Consider the following 20317-nt stretch of genomic DNA (forward strand, 5'->3'; position numbering starts at 1 on the left):
TGTATTATCAACTGAAGTTGTTGTAAAAGGTGCTATAAAATTGAATTACTAGGACTCTAAGCTAGGACTTTAGAATGTAACATACATTCCAAAAGTATGTAACGACTGACCACTTGACCAGTATAATCTCTCCTATAGCAACGTATTTTATAAAGAGATTTTGTGAACCTAATTATGAGCAAAGTGATAGTGAGTTGCTGGTTGCTTGATAAAATTTTCTATTCACTGCTATTTATCTAATAATATGATAGTCCTGTTTAAGTTAAGGAGCTTTAAAATTTATTTCGCTAGTGAACTTTCATAATGAGCAATTAAGTTATCTGATTGCATTTCGACCAAGATTTAATAGATAAAACAATACCCTAAACATTAACATGTTATGAAACTCGTAAAAAATTATGATCTCATAATTATTATACTATTACAAGTTATAAGTAACAACCAGCACGGATTCCATTTTGTTAATGAGTGTACAAAACTGCGACGTAAACGTTGCGCATCTGCCACGCGTCCGCAACGAATTCGCTGCGCATCCGCGGCGTGTTCGTTGCGCGCCCGCAACGTATTCGTTGCGCACCCGCTCCGCTTTGAAACCGCTCGCAATCCGCTAGTGTGATATGGCACTAAGATAGGCATTAATTTTCGTATCTGAAATTTTTTGAAATTTGAAGGAAAGAAATGAAACTAAAAGTTTACGTAAATACTTTTAATGATTGCATTATACACACAGTCATACCATATTTACAATCGCAAATCATCACTTAACAACAAAATTGTGCTTTTCCATACCTATATATAAATATTAAATTAAATAAATTAATGAACACAAAATAAAACCCATAAATTATAAAATTAAAAACAATAAGGTTATGGATCTCTTAAATAAAATAAATAATACGCAATTATACAGATTTGTACTTTTCTAGGATGTCTACATCTTACAACTAGACTTGGCTAACAATTTAAAATAATTTATTATTATGAATTACATATATGAAACATAACCTATGTCAAATAGGTTTCGTCGCCGAACCGACCACTGAAAACCAGCAAAGTCATCAACCGTCCCTAAATGCATAACATCTATACATTTTAAACATCAATATAGATATACTTTGGATCTTTAACCCTGCTGAGGTCGCTCACTAAATACAGTGAAATTTAATTATATTAATTCTCCTAAGAAAGTATTTTACAATTTTAAATTACGTTTATTAGACTAGATCGTTACTATGACTCAAACCGACTAGAACGTGTCAACAAAAAACTAAAATTAAATTAAAAACAACGATTGCACTTAAATACGCTTAAAATAAAGGAATGTAGGTAAAATAAAGTACCAGAACAAATATTGCGTTATTGCACAAAAATAAATTGGTATAAATATTTGGTGTTTCTTAATAAATTATCGATAAATTAATAAATAAAAATTACGCTAGTCTGCGTCCTGAGGACGCGGTCGATCGCTGAGATCTTGGACAATTTATTCATAACATTATCTATGCCCGTTTTATAACTCGCTCGTTAATATTGTGACTAACCCTCAACTTGCATCACAATCATGTTCAAAATCTGTTTTTGGTAGTTTTTGTAATAAGTTACATTCGAGAAATCACATATGTATCAGTTATTGAAACCTTGTTGTTGATTAATTTATTTTTATCAGACCATCAACATCTGAGTAAGACATTTTATGTTTTCATTTGGCATATTTTTCTATTCTGAAATAGATCATGGCCTTTCAAGGCTGTATATTCACTTGTATGATTTATTTTACATGTATTACAATTTTAACATCATATTTTCCTAAACGTGGCAACCCTAGACCTAGAGAAGAATAGTAACTATTATTTTCGCCGTTTAATAATTGAATCGTTTCTAATTTATTTACAATATAATAAGGAAGATGTTTAAAAATTTTATAGTAGGTATATAATATTGTTCGTGTCATTCGAGAATCTCATACGGTAACTCTTTGTTTTATCTGTACATCATGTAAGTGTTACGGGTAACATTTATAAATTTATACAATGCAACGTCTTAATAATTATGTTCTATGATGAAAACGTCACAAACCGGGGTCTATTGTTAAAACACGTAAACAAGACGTGTCTATACAAAATGTTCGTACGCTCCCGCCTGAAAACCTGCCATGTGTCACCTGTCAGTGTCACTGTCACCTGTCAGTGTCACTGTCACCTGTCAGTGTCACTGTCACCTGTCATGTGTCAATGTCACCTGTCAACTGTCAATGTGTATGTGTAATCTGTGGTGGAGTGGCTAGTCTGCATCCTGCGGCTCCCCGGCGGGCGGCTCCTGCTCGTCCGCCACGAGGCCCATCAGCTAGGAGTCCGCGACCACCGCCTCGCGCTCCGACTTCACCTGCTGCTGCTGGAATGTCATTTGCTATACTGCGTTATTGTGCCGTGTCTGCCGTTAGTCCATACAAATTAACAATTACATGATTTACTCTCATAGCCACAATAAAATCACCTTCGATTCTCTTTTTATGTTAAAAGTCTGCGTAAAGGCTACTTTATCTGAATACCTTTGTACAGTCAGCCTAGCGTTTTACTACAGTCTTATACTGGTATTTTTTATGTAGTTTTCAGTAAAGGATTTAAGCTGCTGCCTGAGGTTAAGTGCTACCAATGCCCATGAACATTTGCAGAGGCGTTAGGTCAGTTTGCATATCTTACACTAATTCTAATAATGGATTGCCAACATTAAAGAAAAAAGGATATTAAAGGATTGACGAAAGGAATAAAGCAAAGTATTAGAAAGGATAAGGATACGGTCATCCATATTTTTTCTCTAACATAATCACTCACCATCGCCTTAGTGAGCACGGTGGCGTCCTTGAGGCTGAGCACCTGCAGCACCTGCGCCTCGCCGCCGCCCTGCAGCATGACCTGCGCCACGCCGCCGCCCATCGAGATCGCCTCCAGCGCCTCGCCGTTCTGCTCCACCTGCGCCGTGTACGCATTATCTATTGCCATTTACGCTTTTGCGGGGACTATAGACATTGTCCCTTCTTGCCCGCTTTAATCTATATTCTATACCAATATTATAAAGCTGAAGAGTTTGTTTGTTTGTTTGAACGCGCTAATCTCAGGAACTAATTGTCCGATTTGAAAAATTATTTCGGTGTTAGATAGTTCATTTATCGAGGAAGGCTATATATCATCACGCTGAGACACGCGTGTGAAACCGCGGGGCTCAGCTAGTATAAATATAAAACATATTAAAAAATAAAATATAAACATGTGTTAAATAAATAGTTATCAAAACATAATTTAAAGCTAAGAATACAAAAACAATACACACCTGACGACGAAAACGAGCGCGTGCAATCAACAACTCACAGATAAAAAAAAAAAAAAATACACATCAAATAAAACAAAAACATAACACAATCACAGCTTTAATAGTGAAATCTATCTTCTAGCGATGCAATTAGAATATTGTTTGTGGATTCTGTAAATTCGAGTTAGTACTAACAATCAAAAATCTTTGGTGAATAAATACTCTTTTTAACATATGGCACATAATATATAAATAAAGAAATGTTAACACGTCAATATATTTTTAATGTATCACCAACAATATTCCAAACGCACTGAACAAACAACGCAAAAAATAAACTCTATGTAAATTTAAAAAAATAACCAAAATATTCACAATTTACTAGCGTGCATAGAGATGAAGATAAAATTTCAAATCTTAACAGGAATGTTGAGTTGACATGTTTTTTTTTACAATTTATCACCCTTAAAACAAAAGTTTTGTTTGTTATATTCAAACACAGATCACAGAAACTAAAGGGAGATATGGTTAGGGGGCGGGGCCGGTGTCGCAGCAATATGCCCAAAATAAGAACACATGCTGTTTGTTGCATTCAGTTGACGTTCGACCGTCGGCCGGGTATTATTTGACAATGCCGCGTTGTTCCGTTAAAGTTTGTAAAAACCGAAGTGAAACCAGCAACTTTAAGTCAAATGGAATCACATACCATCGGTAAGTACTGAAAATTATACTATTTTCTTACTATAATTTCAAAAACAATATTACGTAGAGTGATTTCTTGGTTTCATTATGTGACAGAACGACAGTCACATTAATTTATGGAAATACTTTACAATGCTTCTTCTGTACGTGACTCTATTCAAACGCGGAGTACGAATACCGCAATGTATAATGAAGATACTAAAGCTAACAAAAACGTTCGATCGTGTAGTACGGCCGCTGCTCGCGGTCGTTACTTGAGGATGCGCGTCGAGTGTGTCCATGTCGATAAGATTCGGATTTTTTATCGTATTATGTATTATTTTACTACCTTATTTTATATCATAATGTATTACTATTAGCTTAATATCTGATTGTATTATTATTATTTGATAGGTACTCGAGCAATAATTTTATAGTGATTATTATTCATGGATTAAAAAAAATTCACTTATTTCATACTTATTTTACTTTACAATAAGTCAATAGGCAATGCTTTATGTACTTCATCACCATGAATGCTACCATCAAGGTGTCCATTTCAATTTTCTACCTAGTTACTGTATTGCCTATAAATTGTTTTAATTTTAACGTTTTTCATTTATCGACAAGCAATCCCTATCGTAAAAGCATATCTTGCGGCTGTGTGGTGCTGTATACGTACGTTACTTACAATCTAGTATGCGAACGAATAGTCGCTCTCAAATTTTTGTGTGATGACACGCACACAACGCGAAGTATTGTTTTTATTTTGTTTACTGTTGTGTGCGTAAATTTGTTATGAGACACTGGTTTCGTACTCAGCGCAAGCGATTGGCATCTCTCTAGATCTCTATGTATTCAAACGTTAATTTGAAGTTTTGATCAGTTTCTTTTTATGGAAAAAGACAAGTTTATATTATTTAACATAAGTGCTGATTTACACAGGGTCAGTAGACAAGTCAGTCGCGGCGCCGAAATTCGGCGTCGCGACTGACTGAACCGTTTACATAGACTTCAAGCCTCTGTACTGATTTCAAATCTGTTTACACGGGTTTTTTTTTCGGGTCAGCACTGATTTGCCTCGAATTTGTAGTCAGTTACTGACCCTGTGTAAATCAGCACTTATCTCCATCTCCACACACAAGAGCACTTCAAGCAACACTCACTGGCGAAATACTTAAAATTAGACATTTAGCATTTATCCACGAAGGTAATTTATCTAATTACTCAATACACTAAATAGATTTCCTCTATTTTTAATAGTTATTATGCATTAAAAATATCACTGTCAAGCTTATAAATCCTTCGTGAATATTAATGCTGGTTCTCACAATCAAATAAAAAATAAAACATCAATTTGTCAATAAACCACTATTAAGAAAACGCACAGCACAATTAGAAACAACTTTATCCTTTAGAAAACTAAAATTAACAACAGACTGGAAAATTATTTTCACAAAATAAATGCGTGTTTTACAAACAAGCCTGGGTCATATAAAAATACACTTATCGCATGCAAACAAAAAAATAAAATCTTACAATCTTAGTCTCACAATATAAAAACAAAATGTCACTTGCAAAAATTTAAAATAGTGCACAACTTAATTATGAAAACTTAACAATATGTGTAAATAACATTATGACGAATTTATTTCATGTAAATAAAGTATTTTTATGTAAAGTGTACAATGTACCGCTTTGTTATATATATATAAGAATTTAAAAGTCCTATATGCCTAAGTTTTTGGCACTATCACGCGTGAGATCAAGTTTTCAAATAACTATTTGGTATTTGGTTATTAAAATGAGAAACAATATATTAAGACATTTTTAGGAAAACAAACATTTAAAAACATTGTATTTATCTATACTATTCTGAGAAGCCAATAAAACTAAATATTCCTATCTAAAATCAACATGCACTTAAAATGGCGCAATTATTCTAAATAACATGCACCCAGTTCTTTGCTTAGTCACAAATTAAGGGAATCACCTAAAATTAAATTGCGTCTGGTGACTAGATTAATAATTACACCTTTGGTTAAAATACGCTTTATAATCGTATTTTGAAGTTCATTGTAAATAAGTTTCTTTTAAATGCAAAAATTCGTTGTAGTCGAATAAGCAATATAATTTATAACTCGTATTTAAGTGTGTTGAATACACTCACACGCAACGCAAACACGCAGAAGTGCATAAAGATATTATCATCGATTATTCGAAATCTTATGAGACCGACTCATACACACCCCTCTATATCACACTTTACATGTGAATGTATCAATGCACAATTGCAATCAATCAATGCATGAACTTCATAAGCACAAAGCTAATTAAAAATTTCACTTGGCCGTAAACAAACGTATATTCACCCGTAAATATCTTCACTGATACATAATGTAACAAAAAACATCACATTCCAACATGACCTAAGAAATTTAATTGCTCCTACAAGTCTACTACTAAATTCCAAGTTATCTCGAAACCAAAATTATTTCCTATACATAGTGTACTACACTTAACAAAGTGCCATTCACTGTCATAAAACACTGTCCTCTCCCATCTACTAAGCACTCTCAACTTTAACACGTATCGCGCCCGACGCGTACACTTTCGCATCTAAATCCGTACGTACAGTTACAAGTCTGATAATAAATTCCGAGTTTACTCGAAACCTATTCATTCTGCAACACATTATAGCCCTATCACTATTGTTAACAATATCCCCCTCCCCCCTTTTCCACTAAACACTCTCAACTTTAACGCGTATCGCGCCCGACGCGTACACGCTCGCATCTAAATCCGTGCGCACACGTGTACGCCCCTGTACGTGTTTACTCCCATGTGTACGTGTAAGTGTAGGTGTAAGTGTATGTGTAGGTGTAAGTGTAAGTGTACGAGCGCGTGTGTGCACCTGCACGAGCGGCGCCACGCACACGCCGTCCTGCTGCTGCATGGAGGCCACCATCGACTGGTAGACAGACGCAGATACGGGAACTGTAATCACGCCCGACACGGACACGGGATAGCCTGGAAAATAATAATTATTTATTAGTTTTAACTTTTGTGCAAACCTACATGCAGTTAAAATTTTGTTCAGAACAGTTGTCAAGTGTGTATTTTTACTTTTTAGCAGGGTACATCAAATAGTAGGGTTTAAAAATATTTTAACTGTTTGGGGAAACAATTAGTAAATCCGTTCAAGTTTGTCGTTTTGCCTGAATACTTTTAAAAGGTAAACGTATCACTGTGTCTGTATATAATTTTACGTGGGCAGATATCGTTATGCGTGAATATGAATAGGAATGTGTGAGCATATTGTGTTACTGCGCAATACGCATATCTCTATGTAACTATGCATGTATAGGTGTCACTATTATGGGTGCCTGCGTGTTGCCTGTGCTATTGCACGTGTGTTGTATGTCGAGTTATGCAAGAGCACGTATTGCTGCGCATGTTTCTATGTAACTTCACATGTCTATACATCACTGTGCTTGTTTGTGTGTCACTTTATGTGTCTGTTTGTATGTCTGTCTGTCTGCTCGTACTCACCGTGGCCGTCGTCGGTGGTGAGTATGATCTGCGTGTCGGAGTTGAGGCCGGCCTCGTTCAGGTCCACGGCCACGCCCTCCCCGTCCAGCCCGCTCACCGGCACTCCGCTCACTACCGCACCGCCTTCTGTACTTTGGATCTGTACACACACACACAAATTTATATAAGCAACATAATTAATAATTTAAGATGAAAACAAGTACACACACACAAAGTCATGGAAACGGGTCAAGGAACAAAAAAATTCCCTATATCATCGCAGACTCAGCGCATTGCACAGGAACGTGAATTGTTTATTGCGCATTATAAGCATTCATTTTTTTTGCATAATGCAAGTCTTGCAGAAGAATTTAGTTGTGAAAAGCAATGATGAATTTCTAGTAATTCGATGTTTTATTTCAGGTCTCCTTAATATAATATTTTTTTAATACCGGAAAACCTTTTAGTAATACATCAAACATTTTCATCTTGTCAATTATCTCTTCAAGTCTCATTAAAAGCAATGAAAATAGTTTAAGACAAAATTATCTTTAAAAAAAATTGCATTGCATTACACTCATTCAATGATATCTAACTTATAATTTTTCCATTATAGTACGGGAGCTAGCAACGTTTAAAAAAAAGTCATTTTAGTATAGTTGGGTTTTTGATATACTGTTTCTCTTGCTATTTCGGTTAGAGTCCGGGCTGTCTGGCTGGCCGCAGTGGTTGCGTTTATTAGTGCGCATCTTATCTGCACAGGAAAATATCCTTAATTTAAAGTCATTTTTTAACGCGTAATTTTTAATCTTTTGCCTTTAGATAGATCCATCAGACATAATTTTTTTATTGCAAGACGTTTTTTTTCGTTGTAAAATAGGTGCCATACGCAATTTTTATTTCAATATAACTAAAATGTCATCGAAATAAGTGAAATTACATCAACATGAGTCCGCTTAAAAGGTAAGTAATAACTTTATTATTTATATTATATTATCCTTTTTTAATACTTATATTGAATAATTAGTAAACTAATATTTTTAATAGATGGTTTCATATTTATTACACTTTTGGGTATAAATATGAATTTGATGATATTTGTATTTTCTAGTGTTTGATTTTACGCGAGTATTATACATTTTGAAATTAAAGACTTGGGAAAATAATACAATGAATAAATCGCGTTTAAAATCCGTTAAAAAGTCTTTAATTTCTTGATGAAATTTGGTTTTTATCAAGTTTACATTAAAGTCCTATTTGAGGTTCGTTGGGAAAAAGGAGGCGATATGGTAGATTGTTGTAAAAAAAATGTAAATAGTAAAATGAATATTATATATAGTATAAGTAACACAGTGATTACTTATCCTTCACTGGGACTCATGTTGATGGAATTTCACTTATTTCGATGATATTTTAATTATATTGAAATAAAAATTGCGTCTGGCACCTATTTAACAACGAAAAAAACGTCTTGCAATAAAAAATGTATGTCTAATGGATCTATCTAAAGGCAAAAGATTAAAAATTACGCGTTAAAAAATGACTTTAAATTAAGGATATTTTCCTGTGCAGATAAGATGCGCACTATTAAACGCAACCAATGCGGCCAGCCAGACAGCCCGGACTGTAACCGAAATAGCAAGAGGAATAGCATATCAAAGAACCAACTATACTAAAATGCTCACTTGTCAACGTTGCTACCTCCTAGAATATTAAGAACAATTTCCCCACAACCCACCTCTATCCAACAACAACACACAAAAAATTAAGTCAAAAGTTCTGTCAAGTCATAAATAGCGAAAAATACAAACACATACGACTTGCGCGGTGGTCCCGTCGGGCAGCGTGATGATCGGGCTGTTCGGGTCCACCTGGATCAGCGACACCGAGCCGTCCGGGTTCGTGATCGTTTGCAGCACGGCGGGGGCGTATTGCGACATCTGGATGTTATAAACGTATTTATTCATATACGTTATAACATGTGGAATCGAATATAAGATGGGTAACATAAATGAGAATTTATTTTTTTGGCAATTCGTTTGAATAGAGACAAACATTTACTTAAGGTTAGAAGATTTTTTCTATTATAGTTAAAGGTAGAAACAGCCTTAAAATCTTATTTCTAGTGCGGCAACCTAACACCTACAAGAGGATCCCAAATCCCACATAATTATTATGGATCAATTAAGTAAACACACGAGCAAATGCGTGTCCGATATCTACCGGCCTGCATATAATCACGCTGCTACATACATGCACGGCAAGCTATAAAATCACAAGTCGACATCTGCTAGCGTCCTCTGGTAGATGTACACTTCCTGGCCGTGCTTGTTCAACCCATAATCAGCCACGGGTAGTAAATTACTAGCCGCAATAGTATCCCACTTCATAGTGCGGCAACCTCACTCTCACTTAAGGTTCCCAAGTGACACAAAAAGATCCCAAACATACATCAACATCGGCTAGTGTCATCTGGTCGATGCACACTTGCTGTGACGTCAGCACCGCCTGCTGGCCGTGCTTGCTCGACCCGCCAGAGTTGCAACTGCCGCTTGGCATACATTGCGATGACTGTTTTTTATAAACATTGCGAATATTTTTTTTGTGGTAGGATTTTTTATGCAGATTTCGGTATAAGCGAAACAGTAAAAGTTTCACAGGGATCATTTTAGTCGATAATGATCAAGTTCGTTGACATAATAGTGCAATATAGTCAAATTTCAAATCATTGTTCAGGATCATATTTTAAATGGTTGCAAAACATGAATAGTTAATTAATATCCATAAAAATACATCGATAATAATACAACATGTTACCAAAATCCAGGCAGCAATCCAATTTTGAATGAATGCGGAAATGAAGAAAACATTTAGCATTATTACTTAAAATTATTTAAAAAAGTACGAAATATTAAGTATAAATATTGTGACATGTTCACAGTGGTGATTTGGATGAAATTTCATGATTCGAAATTTAGATGTTGTTGAATGAGTTGAATGTATTTCTTCAACATTTTGTCATTTTCGAAAACACATTATAAATTAAATTTATTGTATGTGTATGTGCGTGCTTATGTGTGAAAGTACGTTAATGTGTCTACACAATATGTATATGCGGGTCTATGCGTGTATGTATGTGTGTATAAACATACCGCAGGCGACAGCGCCCTCTGGTGGTGCTTATCATCATCATCGTCCGTGAAGGCGGGCAGCAGGTCCTCACGCCCGTGGTACTTGTAGCAGTTGATCACTATCTGCCGCAGCGCGTGCGTCCACGACATCTGCACGGACACACATACAGTTTTTGTTAAGTTTTAAGGCAGAAAAAAGATTTTCTTGGGTAATGAGAAGATATAGCTGCTGTAAATACAAATACAATTATTACACTCTATTAATTATAAAAGTTTTGGTCTATTAGTGCAGTGGTGGCTCAGTGGTGAGACCTCGGACTTCGAATCGATAAGTCCGTGGTTCGAGACCAGGCGAGCGCGCAGGAAATAAATTGATTTTTCAATTTATCTGCGCATGTTGTAACATCACCACTGCTCGAACGGTGAAGGAAAACATCGTGAGGAAACCGACATGTCGAAGAATTAAAAAGTTCGACGACATGTGTCATCCGCCAACCCGCACTTGGCCAGCGTGGTGGATTATGGCCTGTACCCTCATAGGAGGCCCGTGTCCCAGCAGTGGGAACGTATATGGGCTGATGATGATGATGATGATGACTCTATTAATTATAAAAGTTTTGGTCTATTAGGTATTAGGGTAAAAAATAATTAATGAGATCATAATGAATCTAAACCTCACAATCTAATTATTACCATGAACATTACACCATTGCCAGCTCTGATTCCGAGACTAAACAGGCTTTATTTCTCCAAATCAAAAATTTGTTACTATAATATTTGACAACATTTACATTATTTCTAAAGACGTTGAAGATACAACACGTACCTTTTGCTTCTCATCCTCTGAGCGAGCGTCCATGCGCACGTTGGCCCACGGCAGGTCCTTGGGCCACCACGGCGGTCGTGTAGACTCGCGACCCCAACCTGGCTTGCCTCGTACTACACACGAGAAAAAATATATTATTAAAAAAATATGGAGAAAGACAGTAATAAATAAAAAATTAAAGATCATTAATTGTGCATATTGATATTAAAATGCAAGATATTTCTATGCTATTTTATTGCGTTTTATTTGTTGTGAGTTTTCTTTCTCAGAATTTTTATGTACACTCATCTCCCATAATATAAATTTTTAATGAACAAAATAGAACAATGAATTGTTTTATTACTCTTATACAATAACACTAATTAGCAAATGAGCTCTTCAAGGTTTCATTAATTCACGTACACATACGTTCAACAAATGCATACAAACCTCGTTACGTTACATGTAATGAAATGAAAATAAATTTATTATGGACATATGAGAAGAAAAAGAGATACAATTTAGTTAAAAAAGGAGCTTAAAAATATACGTATGCCATAATTAGGCCAACCACTCAGTGTGTTATCACTGATTTTCAGTGGCCGCCTTAGGATGCCTTATTGCCGTTAGAGGCGTGTACGGTACCGACAAACACTCACCCATGGAGTACTTGAGCATGAGCGGTATGAACGCGCGCAGCTGGGCCTGCGTCATCTTCTCCACCGGCGTGGGGATGCCGTCGATGATGAGCGGCGGCAGCTCGAACAGCGACGGGTCCTCCTGCGGCGGCGGCGGCGCCTGCGGGCCCGAGCCCAGCCCGAACTGAACAGTTATTTCGCCGAGTGCCCGGGGACGAGTGCACGTGCGCACGCGCATGTAGCGCTCCCGAGACGGTCAAACGGTTTCAAAGGACAGATGAAACCGTTTCATGTCGGCTTGAACGGTTGTCAAACAGTTTGGTTCGGCTGTAGCTAGACTTGTGTGTGACGCAGACGTAATGTCCTCGAACAAGGATAGCGAATTTCTTATGTTTATAATGTTAATGTTCTCTCAGACGAGAGAAAAAAAACACAAAAAGACTTTGGAAGCGTCGCAACACGATCAACACCGCGTCAAACGCAACAAAAATATGAAATTTCATCGAAGCTTCAAACCCGTTAATGTTTGACAAACCGTTCAAAGCACACAATATGTAAACGATCCACGATCCAAAATCTATGTGTTGGAATCAAACCGTTTGTCCGTCTAGGAAGCCTTTGAGGGTTTGTGCGCATGTGCACTCGCACAATACAGTAAGTACGTATGCGCATAGCACGCGTGCCACTCGTACGCAAGCACACGCAGAGCGGATACAGAGAGGAAGTATAATATAGGTTAATGTGGGTTTCGTTCGTATCGGAACCCAATACGTTCTCAAGTCCCCACATAATGCTTGGTCATAAAAGATATTTGATAAAATATAAAAAATTTAAGCGTTTTAACCAAAATACAAAATAGTTTACAATAACCAAATTTAATAGAGTTAAATCACAAAAACGTTTTGTATAAGTTAGCAATAAGTTTCCCATGTATAGTTTTGTTAAAGAGTAATAATAAATAAATAAAAACTATACGAGAAGCATATAGGCCGTGATTTATGTAATTGAGCATCCTTTACATTTTACCATGTATTAATAAAAATTATTATTTATTTAGGTATATATATTTAGGTTATTACCTAATATTATCTCCTCTCTGTATTCCTTTTATGGATGGGACTACAGATTTCCACTGCACTTAAAACATAACACCCCCCAAATATCTAACTAAATTACATATGGATACATCTGACTTCTTTTAATTTTTGAATAGAGTAATTAAATAATTTTTAACTTAAATGGGCAATGGAAAACGGTTAAATTGAGCAATAATATTTCAGCTCAAACTAAGAAAATTGTGTATATCTAAAATGTAACACTATCATTAAATACAAGTCAGAATTCTCTGTACATTAAGTGTTTTCAACAATTAAATGTGTGCGTGTGTACATAAATACATAATATAAATAAATACACATATACGTGTGTACAATCTACGTATGTATGTGTCACCTGCTGAGCTAACGCGTTCTCGAGCTCCTCCATGATCATGCAGCGCAGGTTGCGCACGACGTCCTCCAGCGGCTTGGCGCCGAACACGCGGTAGGAGGTGTTCGGCTTGCCCGGAGTGGCCACTAGTACGACGGCCTGCTGGCCGACGCGTGTCGCGAATTCTTCTATCGTTTGCTGTGTGGTGAACGAATACTTATTATTAATAGGGAAGTAGTCATTTTTTTTTGTAAGGTGTTTCTCAATGTTAGCTAGAAGGGCTTCTACATTTTAACGCGGACGCGGGGGTGAACTGAAGGTTCACCCTGGTAGCGACATGCACAAGGGCGTCCCCCGTTGACGGGGATCTCGAACCTCGGCTTGGGCTTTCGCTTGAGTGGAGGAGGCCAGAAGGGCCCTAATCGGACGGGCGCTCACCCGGGTGGGCGCGGGAACGCGGAACAAGGGACCTCGTCTTCGCCGGCGAAGACGGTGTACGCTTTCTGCTGTGGTGTGTGCGGTGTCGCGGTTTGTTCGACGTTGGGCTCGAAGTAGTCATCTATCTTTTGGTAGTTGGTTAAATGGTTATTATTCATACGCTGACACACGTGTGTAGTTGAATGGGATATAAAATTATCGATTCTTGACACAGACAGAAAAACTTTTTTTGGCTCGAACATTTTTCTTCATTATGATATTATTAGTTTGAACTATAATTTCATAAAAGAACCTATGAAATAATATTTTATCAAATACAGTACTTATTTGTACATTTTTCGAGTATGACGCGAGCTATAACTCGTCATAAATCAATTAGATGTATTCCGTATGTACACACTCAATGGCGATACATTTTTCCCTATTGAAATTGATAAATTATTTAATGAATTATTTGTATTTTATTTTACTCGCCTCGCCTGGTGGTAAACATATGGTGCGTTTGAAAGTTAAGCATATCAGCTAAATGAAAAGTTTCACTTCTAAAACAAAGAATTCAAACAAATTCTGAATATAAAAAATATATTCAAAGAGATAATTTATGTATCTAGTTTTTCAAGAAACAAACTACATATTCCCAAACATCATGTATCATGCCAAATATATTCAGTCTATGACCGTGACACAATAAAACTAATGTGATTACCGCCCCTCGCACGGAAGGGTATCGATTCGCCCAAACAATGTTCAAATATTCACCCCACAGCACAAGTTCACGACGAGGTCGTTGCTACTTTAATGGGGACATTATTTTTTTAACTTTAACTTATTGAATTAGCGCCTAGCCTGTTTTGAATGCGGATTAGGATTTATTTGTTGAAGGTATTCGTTTTTTTGGGACTGTTTAGAAATTTTCTCCACTTACCCTCAGTTTCCTAAGAAGTCTATTCTGATGACGTTTTCTGACTGAAGGGTTGGTTTCAAACGAGTGCGGCCGTTTGCGTTTTTTGGAAGATGCTATGGCGGCCGCTGCTGCCATACCGACGGGCCCTGAAATATTGTTTGCATTAATTTGCTTCTCTTTAACAAAAAGCGATTTATTGGTTTTCAGAAGTAACATTGACACAACCCACTGGCAAACGCACGCTAACTGCGACCTACTAGCAGAACTAGTGTATGAACAAAAATTCTGTGTATTTATGTCTACCTAGTAGTATTGGTCAGGATCCTGCAGGATCTAATAAATAATCACTAGAGCAGAAGCCCTGGAGGCTGTTGGCATGAATACTTATCGACTATTAACACTCACCAGCCGCCGCCAGCTGCTTGGTGACCTCATTGCTCATGGGGATTTGATGACATTACCCGTATCCTCTTTCTACTTAGGTAGAAAGCACCTCCCAGGAGTTTGTGAAACCTATCAACTATCAGCACTCACCAGCCGCCGCCAGCTGCTTGGTGACCTCATCGCTCATGGCGCTCTTGATGACGTCACCGGCGTCCTCGTACGCAGAGCCGGCGGGCGAGGACGCGCACTCCTCGTCGTCCTCCGAGCCGCCGCTCAGCCCGCACCCGTCCGCCTGCGACATGTCCTGCGCACCGTACGACGTGTCATAGTCTGGCTGGATGCCGCGTACGGATGATTATCTTTTGTATATTTTTTTTTTTTATACACACGGGAAGGAAACGCGACGGAAGGTGGCTGATCATCTTTATTTTTACGTAAGCCCTTACATGTCTAAAAGATGGCAATCAATCTCCAACCAATTTATGAATTAGACGTAAAAGAAAGTAGAATCGGCATTCTTTTTGCAATATTTAAATAATTATCTTTATTATAATAGCCTGCATATCAGCCAGACATGTCATTAAATGTTACACTATACGGTGGGATCATTCAGCCAATACAAAATAGTTTAATAAACAGTCTAGGCTCATAATTTAACAGTTACAATTAACTTAGTTGACACAATATATACTAACAGCCATACAGCATACATTACACAATCGTCAGACTTAATACACGCCATTTCAACATATTGTATTGATGGATTATTACAATTAAATTATTCAGTGGCTATTTTTGTCACTGCTTTTGGTAATTCTATTACATACTCTTATTAATACTATTATAGTATTAGATTCATATATTGGAAAGGAGATACTTTTTCACATTTATTTAATTTATCCCTGTTCATCATAAAGTCCACAAAGTCTTCCTGTTATTATAAAAATATTTTAATATTTAAATTGGCATCAAATATAAAAATTAAACCATCAGATGATGTATTTATATTAGCCTTCTCCACAATTAGCTGCACTATACCATATTATAAACTAATTTCAAGACCAACCTCCTCAGCCATGTCCATGGACTCGGTGCTGACTGCCGAGTTCATGTTGTTGTCAGAGTCGTCGTCCCTCTTGTTCTCCAGGACCATTGGGCCTCTTTAGCTTGCACGCTTCAGTTAGTTATACTTCCACCAGGATAGCTGTGAGACTTGACCGTGGCTTAGAGTCTGGCAAATAAAATTGTTCCATTTTTATATATTTTTTGTGTAAACCTTATTTTTACTGAGTCCATTTCTAGCTGCACTAACCTAAATCCATGGAAAATTGGCAGTATCATATTTTTCACGATATCAAAAATTTCTAAAGAAAATTATCTATTCTAACTTTTGGAGATATACTTTAATTCTTGAAAAATAACGACCGTATTGATAACCTCCTTTTTTGAAGTCGGTTAAAAATCAATTATGTTCTTATTATTTTTGTATCATCACAAAAAAGAAAGATCTTGCATGTTATATTGAACTTTAAAAAGTTGCCAATTTAGTAATTTGATAATTTATTATTGAAATGTTCTCAATTTACTGTAATAATAAATGATATATAGTCTGTAAATAACAATAATGTATTTGTGCATGATTAAAAAAACATTAATAATTTGTAACATTTTTTTGTAAATAAAATGTATAATTACTTTAATTTATGTAGTTAATAATTATGCCTAGTAGTAAAATTATTTTAACTCAATTCACTTTTACAATGTTCAAAAAAAACTATTTCAGTAAAAATAATGGTAAAATCATAGGTATTATTTTCATATAAAGTTTCAACCGATAACTGACAATAGTTTCACTATCCATACTATAATATTATAAATGCGAAAGTAACTCTGTCTGTCTGTCTGTTACTCAATCACGCCTAAACTACTGAACCAATTTTCATGAAATTTGGTATGGAGATATTTTGATACCCGAGAAAGGACATAGGCTACTTTTTATCCCGGGAAAATGACGCAATCCCACAGGAACAGGAACTATGCGAGTTTTTCTTTGACTGCGCGGGCGAAGCCGCGGGGGGAAAGCTAGTAATTTATATATTTACCTCTCTTAATAGGTAATATAATATTATGCACTATCATCAACTCATTTTATGTTCCCACAACTGAGACAAAGATATATAAGGAGCATTACAATTTATACCCAAATACTTGAAATGAATGATGGTATTATGGCTTGTAGTATGGTTCTTAATTCTAATATTATGTTTCATTCATTTAATAGTTCTTACTTAATGGTTGTACTGAAAATTCATACAATGACTTACTGCCATTATGTTTACCTATTTAGCTATTAATCAATAATTCATAAGAATAACAGTTCTAAGATAGAAATAATGTTAAAAGCTAAAACCAAGATTTGAATTTAAAGCAAAATGTTATTAAAACAACATGAAATAATTATAACCTCGTAACGCCCAGGCTATTTTTACCAAACATTGGCTTGCAGCCCAAGTACCTTTTAAAAGGTTCACATGGTGCGGACCCGGAGGTGATGAAATCTAAAAAAAGTGCCTTATTATTTCCGTATGAGCGTGGGATTTTTTCTGCATGTAAATGTATGTCAGTGGAAGGTTTTGAGACACTAAATAACCCCAAATTCGTTATTCTTTATTTAGGCATATGGGCTTTAATGTATTACAAAACCCGATTTTGCAAAATTCGTATTTTTGAAATTATTGATTAGCGGTAGACAATATAGGGTTTATTTTATATTACAAAAAACAATGAACATAAATATTTGGATTAATACATGTCTTCCAAAATTTTAATGACCAAAAAGATATCTCACACTTACAATCTGAGAAAAAAATATCAATTTTTGAACAATATGATCATTATTTTCTGTACTTATTATTTTTAAAGGCTAGTTTATCACGTGTTTTAGGATTTCTATCAGAAGAAATCCACTTCCAACAGATGACAGAAGCAAAAATTAGCAAGTTTCTAAATTGGACCCAAAAACACTATATAATAGCAACCCATATACCTTTTAAAATCAGAATGATAGTAGGTAAATTGATATATTTCTATAGAAATTTTAAATAATTTTGCAAATAAGGTTTTTAATAAAAAAATATTATTTTCAGATTCTTCCGAACTGGAAGAGCTTTCTTGGTTTTGGTTTATGTTGTAATCCTCATCTCCAAATAGTTCATACTCTTCTATATCTGACTGATTTCATACTTCTAAAGCTTCTTCGATTTGCTCATCTCTCATTGGGTTACCTGAAAAGGATAGGTACTAAAAGATTCTGTAACAGACTAAATAATTTACTTTATATTATGAAGGAGAAAACGGTCTAAATCATAAGTTGCAAAGGCAAATCAAATTGATTAGTGGTTTATTCCCTTATACCTTTTAAAATCCAATAATATGTTAATACTCTTATACCTACTAAAAGGTATCCAGATTTTACGAGGTTATTTTACACGCATATTCTTTATTTTCGCGTAAATCTAAATGTAATTATAATATTTACTTATTTTTCAACAAGCAGAGTAAGATACTCTCAGTTAAAAACCTAAGATTGCATCAATAATCATGGATTGAACTTACCACGTCCTCTAGTCAGTCAAGATGGCCAGACTTTTCGCCGGAAATTACACATATTTTATTTTTCTATTGGCACTATTGCTTAACCATAGACAAAAACATACTTTCCAGTAGCCGGATAAAAAACAGTAATTAGATTTGGCGCGTAATTTAAAATGTTACGGCGTTTTCAAATCAGATACTGTCAGATACCTTTAAAAAGGTACCGAGGGTGTTTATGTCATAAAGTTGGATAACAGCTTGGGCCGGTACCACTATCGAGCTGCATGCCTTTTAATAGGTATCTGGGCGTTACGAGGATAAGTCAAAATCTCCAAAATCAATATTTATGGATTGCTCCACTGTAATGATAATCTTTGATAGAAATTCTTAATCTAACTAAAATATCATAATTATTATACTTATAATTTATAAGATGATTGTGAAGAAATTGTAACCTTATACATATTAATAAAATATACTCTCTGAATTTGTACTAAATATATCAACCTATAATGTCAGGTTTCAGTTCTACACCTACCTATTTGACCTTTGACATATTCTAACTTCTAAGTCCCTCTATTCCTTTTCATAAAATAAAAAATGTACATATATCTTTCTTACAAGTACTTAACAGTAAAACACGACTTTATAAAATTAAATACAATATCAAAAGGTAGGTAAAACAGAAGAATTTACTAAGTCGACCTATTGTGGAAACTACTAGTCCAATTGGAAAAATCAATACTCAAACTGTCCTACTACTAGAGAAAAGAGAAACTAAATTATCTAGGAATATTGACCAAATTATAACATTAAACTCTTTAAAACCAATTTATTTGTCATAGGCTTATGTTTTTCAAACAAAATTAGCGATGAATGAATCCAAGGAATAGCTTGACGTGTGCCTAAACGAGCATAATAATGTTTCGCCATGGTGTCATAATGCATTTTGCTTTATGTTTTGTTTAGATGCATTTCCCCATAACCGGTCGCACCGGGTCAACTTTGAAGACGAATGACATAAACTCTTTTGCGGCGGCGTAAAGGATAAACCCAAATGAATGGCCATCATGAAGGGGTAGCGCGTTCGAGCAGGCCCAGATAGAATAGAAAGACTACGACTGCGTACGCACCTGCGTGATTTGCAAGACATTTTGCACTCCAATTTGAAGCTCCTGAAGATCACTGTGATGTAACTGCTTCAAAACGACACCTTTCAAGACTTTTTCTCTCAACTGGACACTAAAATCACAAAATTGGAGGAGTGAACAGGGATCACCGAAAAACGCGAGTCCTCCATTGATATCGATCGGTAAACGCGATATGTTAACATTGTACACTTCATATCTTGAGGACGCCATTTTGTACGAGCCTGCGCGGTACAATTTTCTTTTCGCATTGGAAAGGGAAATTGCCCCTCGCTCTGCGGGGGGTTAAACTTTTATTTTATAATTTATTACGAATAGGACTAACTTTT

The 20317-nt window shown here is 35.8% G+C and overlaps 1 protein-coding gene across 14 annotated transcripts; it reads right to left on the reverse strand.

The window, feature by feature from the left end:
* Nucleotides 1-691: 691 nt before the first annotated feature.
* Nucleotides 692-20081, reverse strand: LOC123695099 (DNA-binding protein Ewg). 14 transcript variants are annotated; one of them, XR_006751896.1, is made up of 15 exons: nucleotides 19974-20081; nucleotides 16313-16477; nucleotides 15397-15580; nucleotides 14884-15008; nucleotides 13545-13718; nucleotides 12114-12276; nucleotides 11476-11588; nucleotides 10671-10799; nucleotides 9970-10089; nucleotides 9330-9458; nucleotides 7540-7678; nucleotides 6902-7017; nucleotides 2832-2969; nucleotides 2219-2406; nucleotides 692-2180 (listed from the first exon to the last, which is right to left on the reverse strand). XR_006751896.1 is itself a non-coding variant. In XM_045640910.1 (14 exons), the coding sequence occupies exons 2-14, from the start codon at nucleotides 16397-16399 to the stop codon at nucleotides 2344-2346; spliced, it is 1620 nt and encodes a 539-aa protein (XP_045496866.1). In that variant the 5' UTR covers nucleotides 16400-16477; nucleotides 19974-20081; the 3' UTR covers nucleotides 692-2343. The 14 variants fall into 14 exon arrangements, 12 of the variants coding, with proteins under 12 accessions (XP_045496866.1, XP_045496828.1, XP_045496859.1 ...); XR_006751898.1 differs by having other exon boundaries at nucleotides 692-2161; nucleotides 2200-2406; XM_045640910.1 differs by having other exon boundaries at nucleotides 692-2406; nucleotides 9336-9458; nucleotides 12114-12252; nucleotides 15397-15550.
* Between the last annotated feature and the right edge of the window lie 236 nt (nucleotides 20082-20317).

The sequence above is a fragment of the Colias croceus genome, chromosome 1, assembly GCF_905220415.1.
Source record: "Colias croceus chromosome 1, ilColCroc2.1".
Lineage (NCBI taxonomy): Eukaryota > Metazoa > Arthropoda > Insecta > Lepidoptera > Pieridae > Colias > Colias croceus.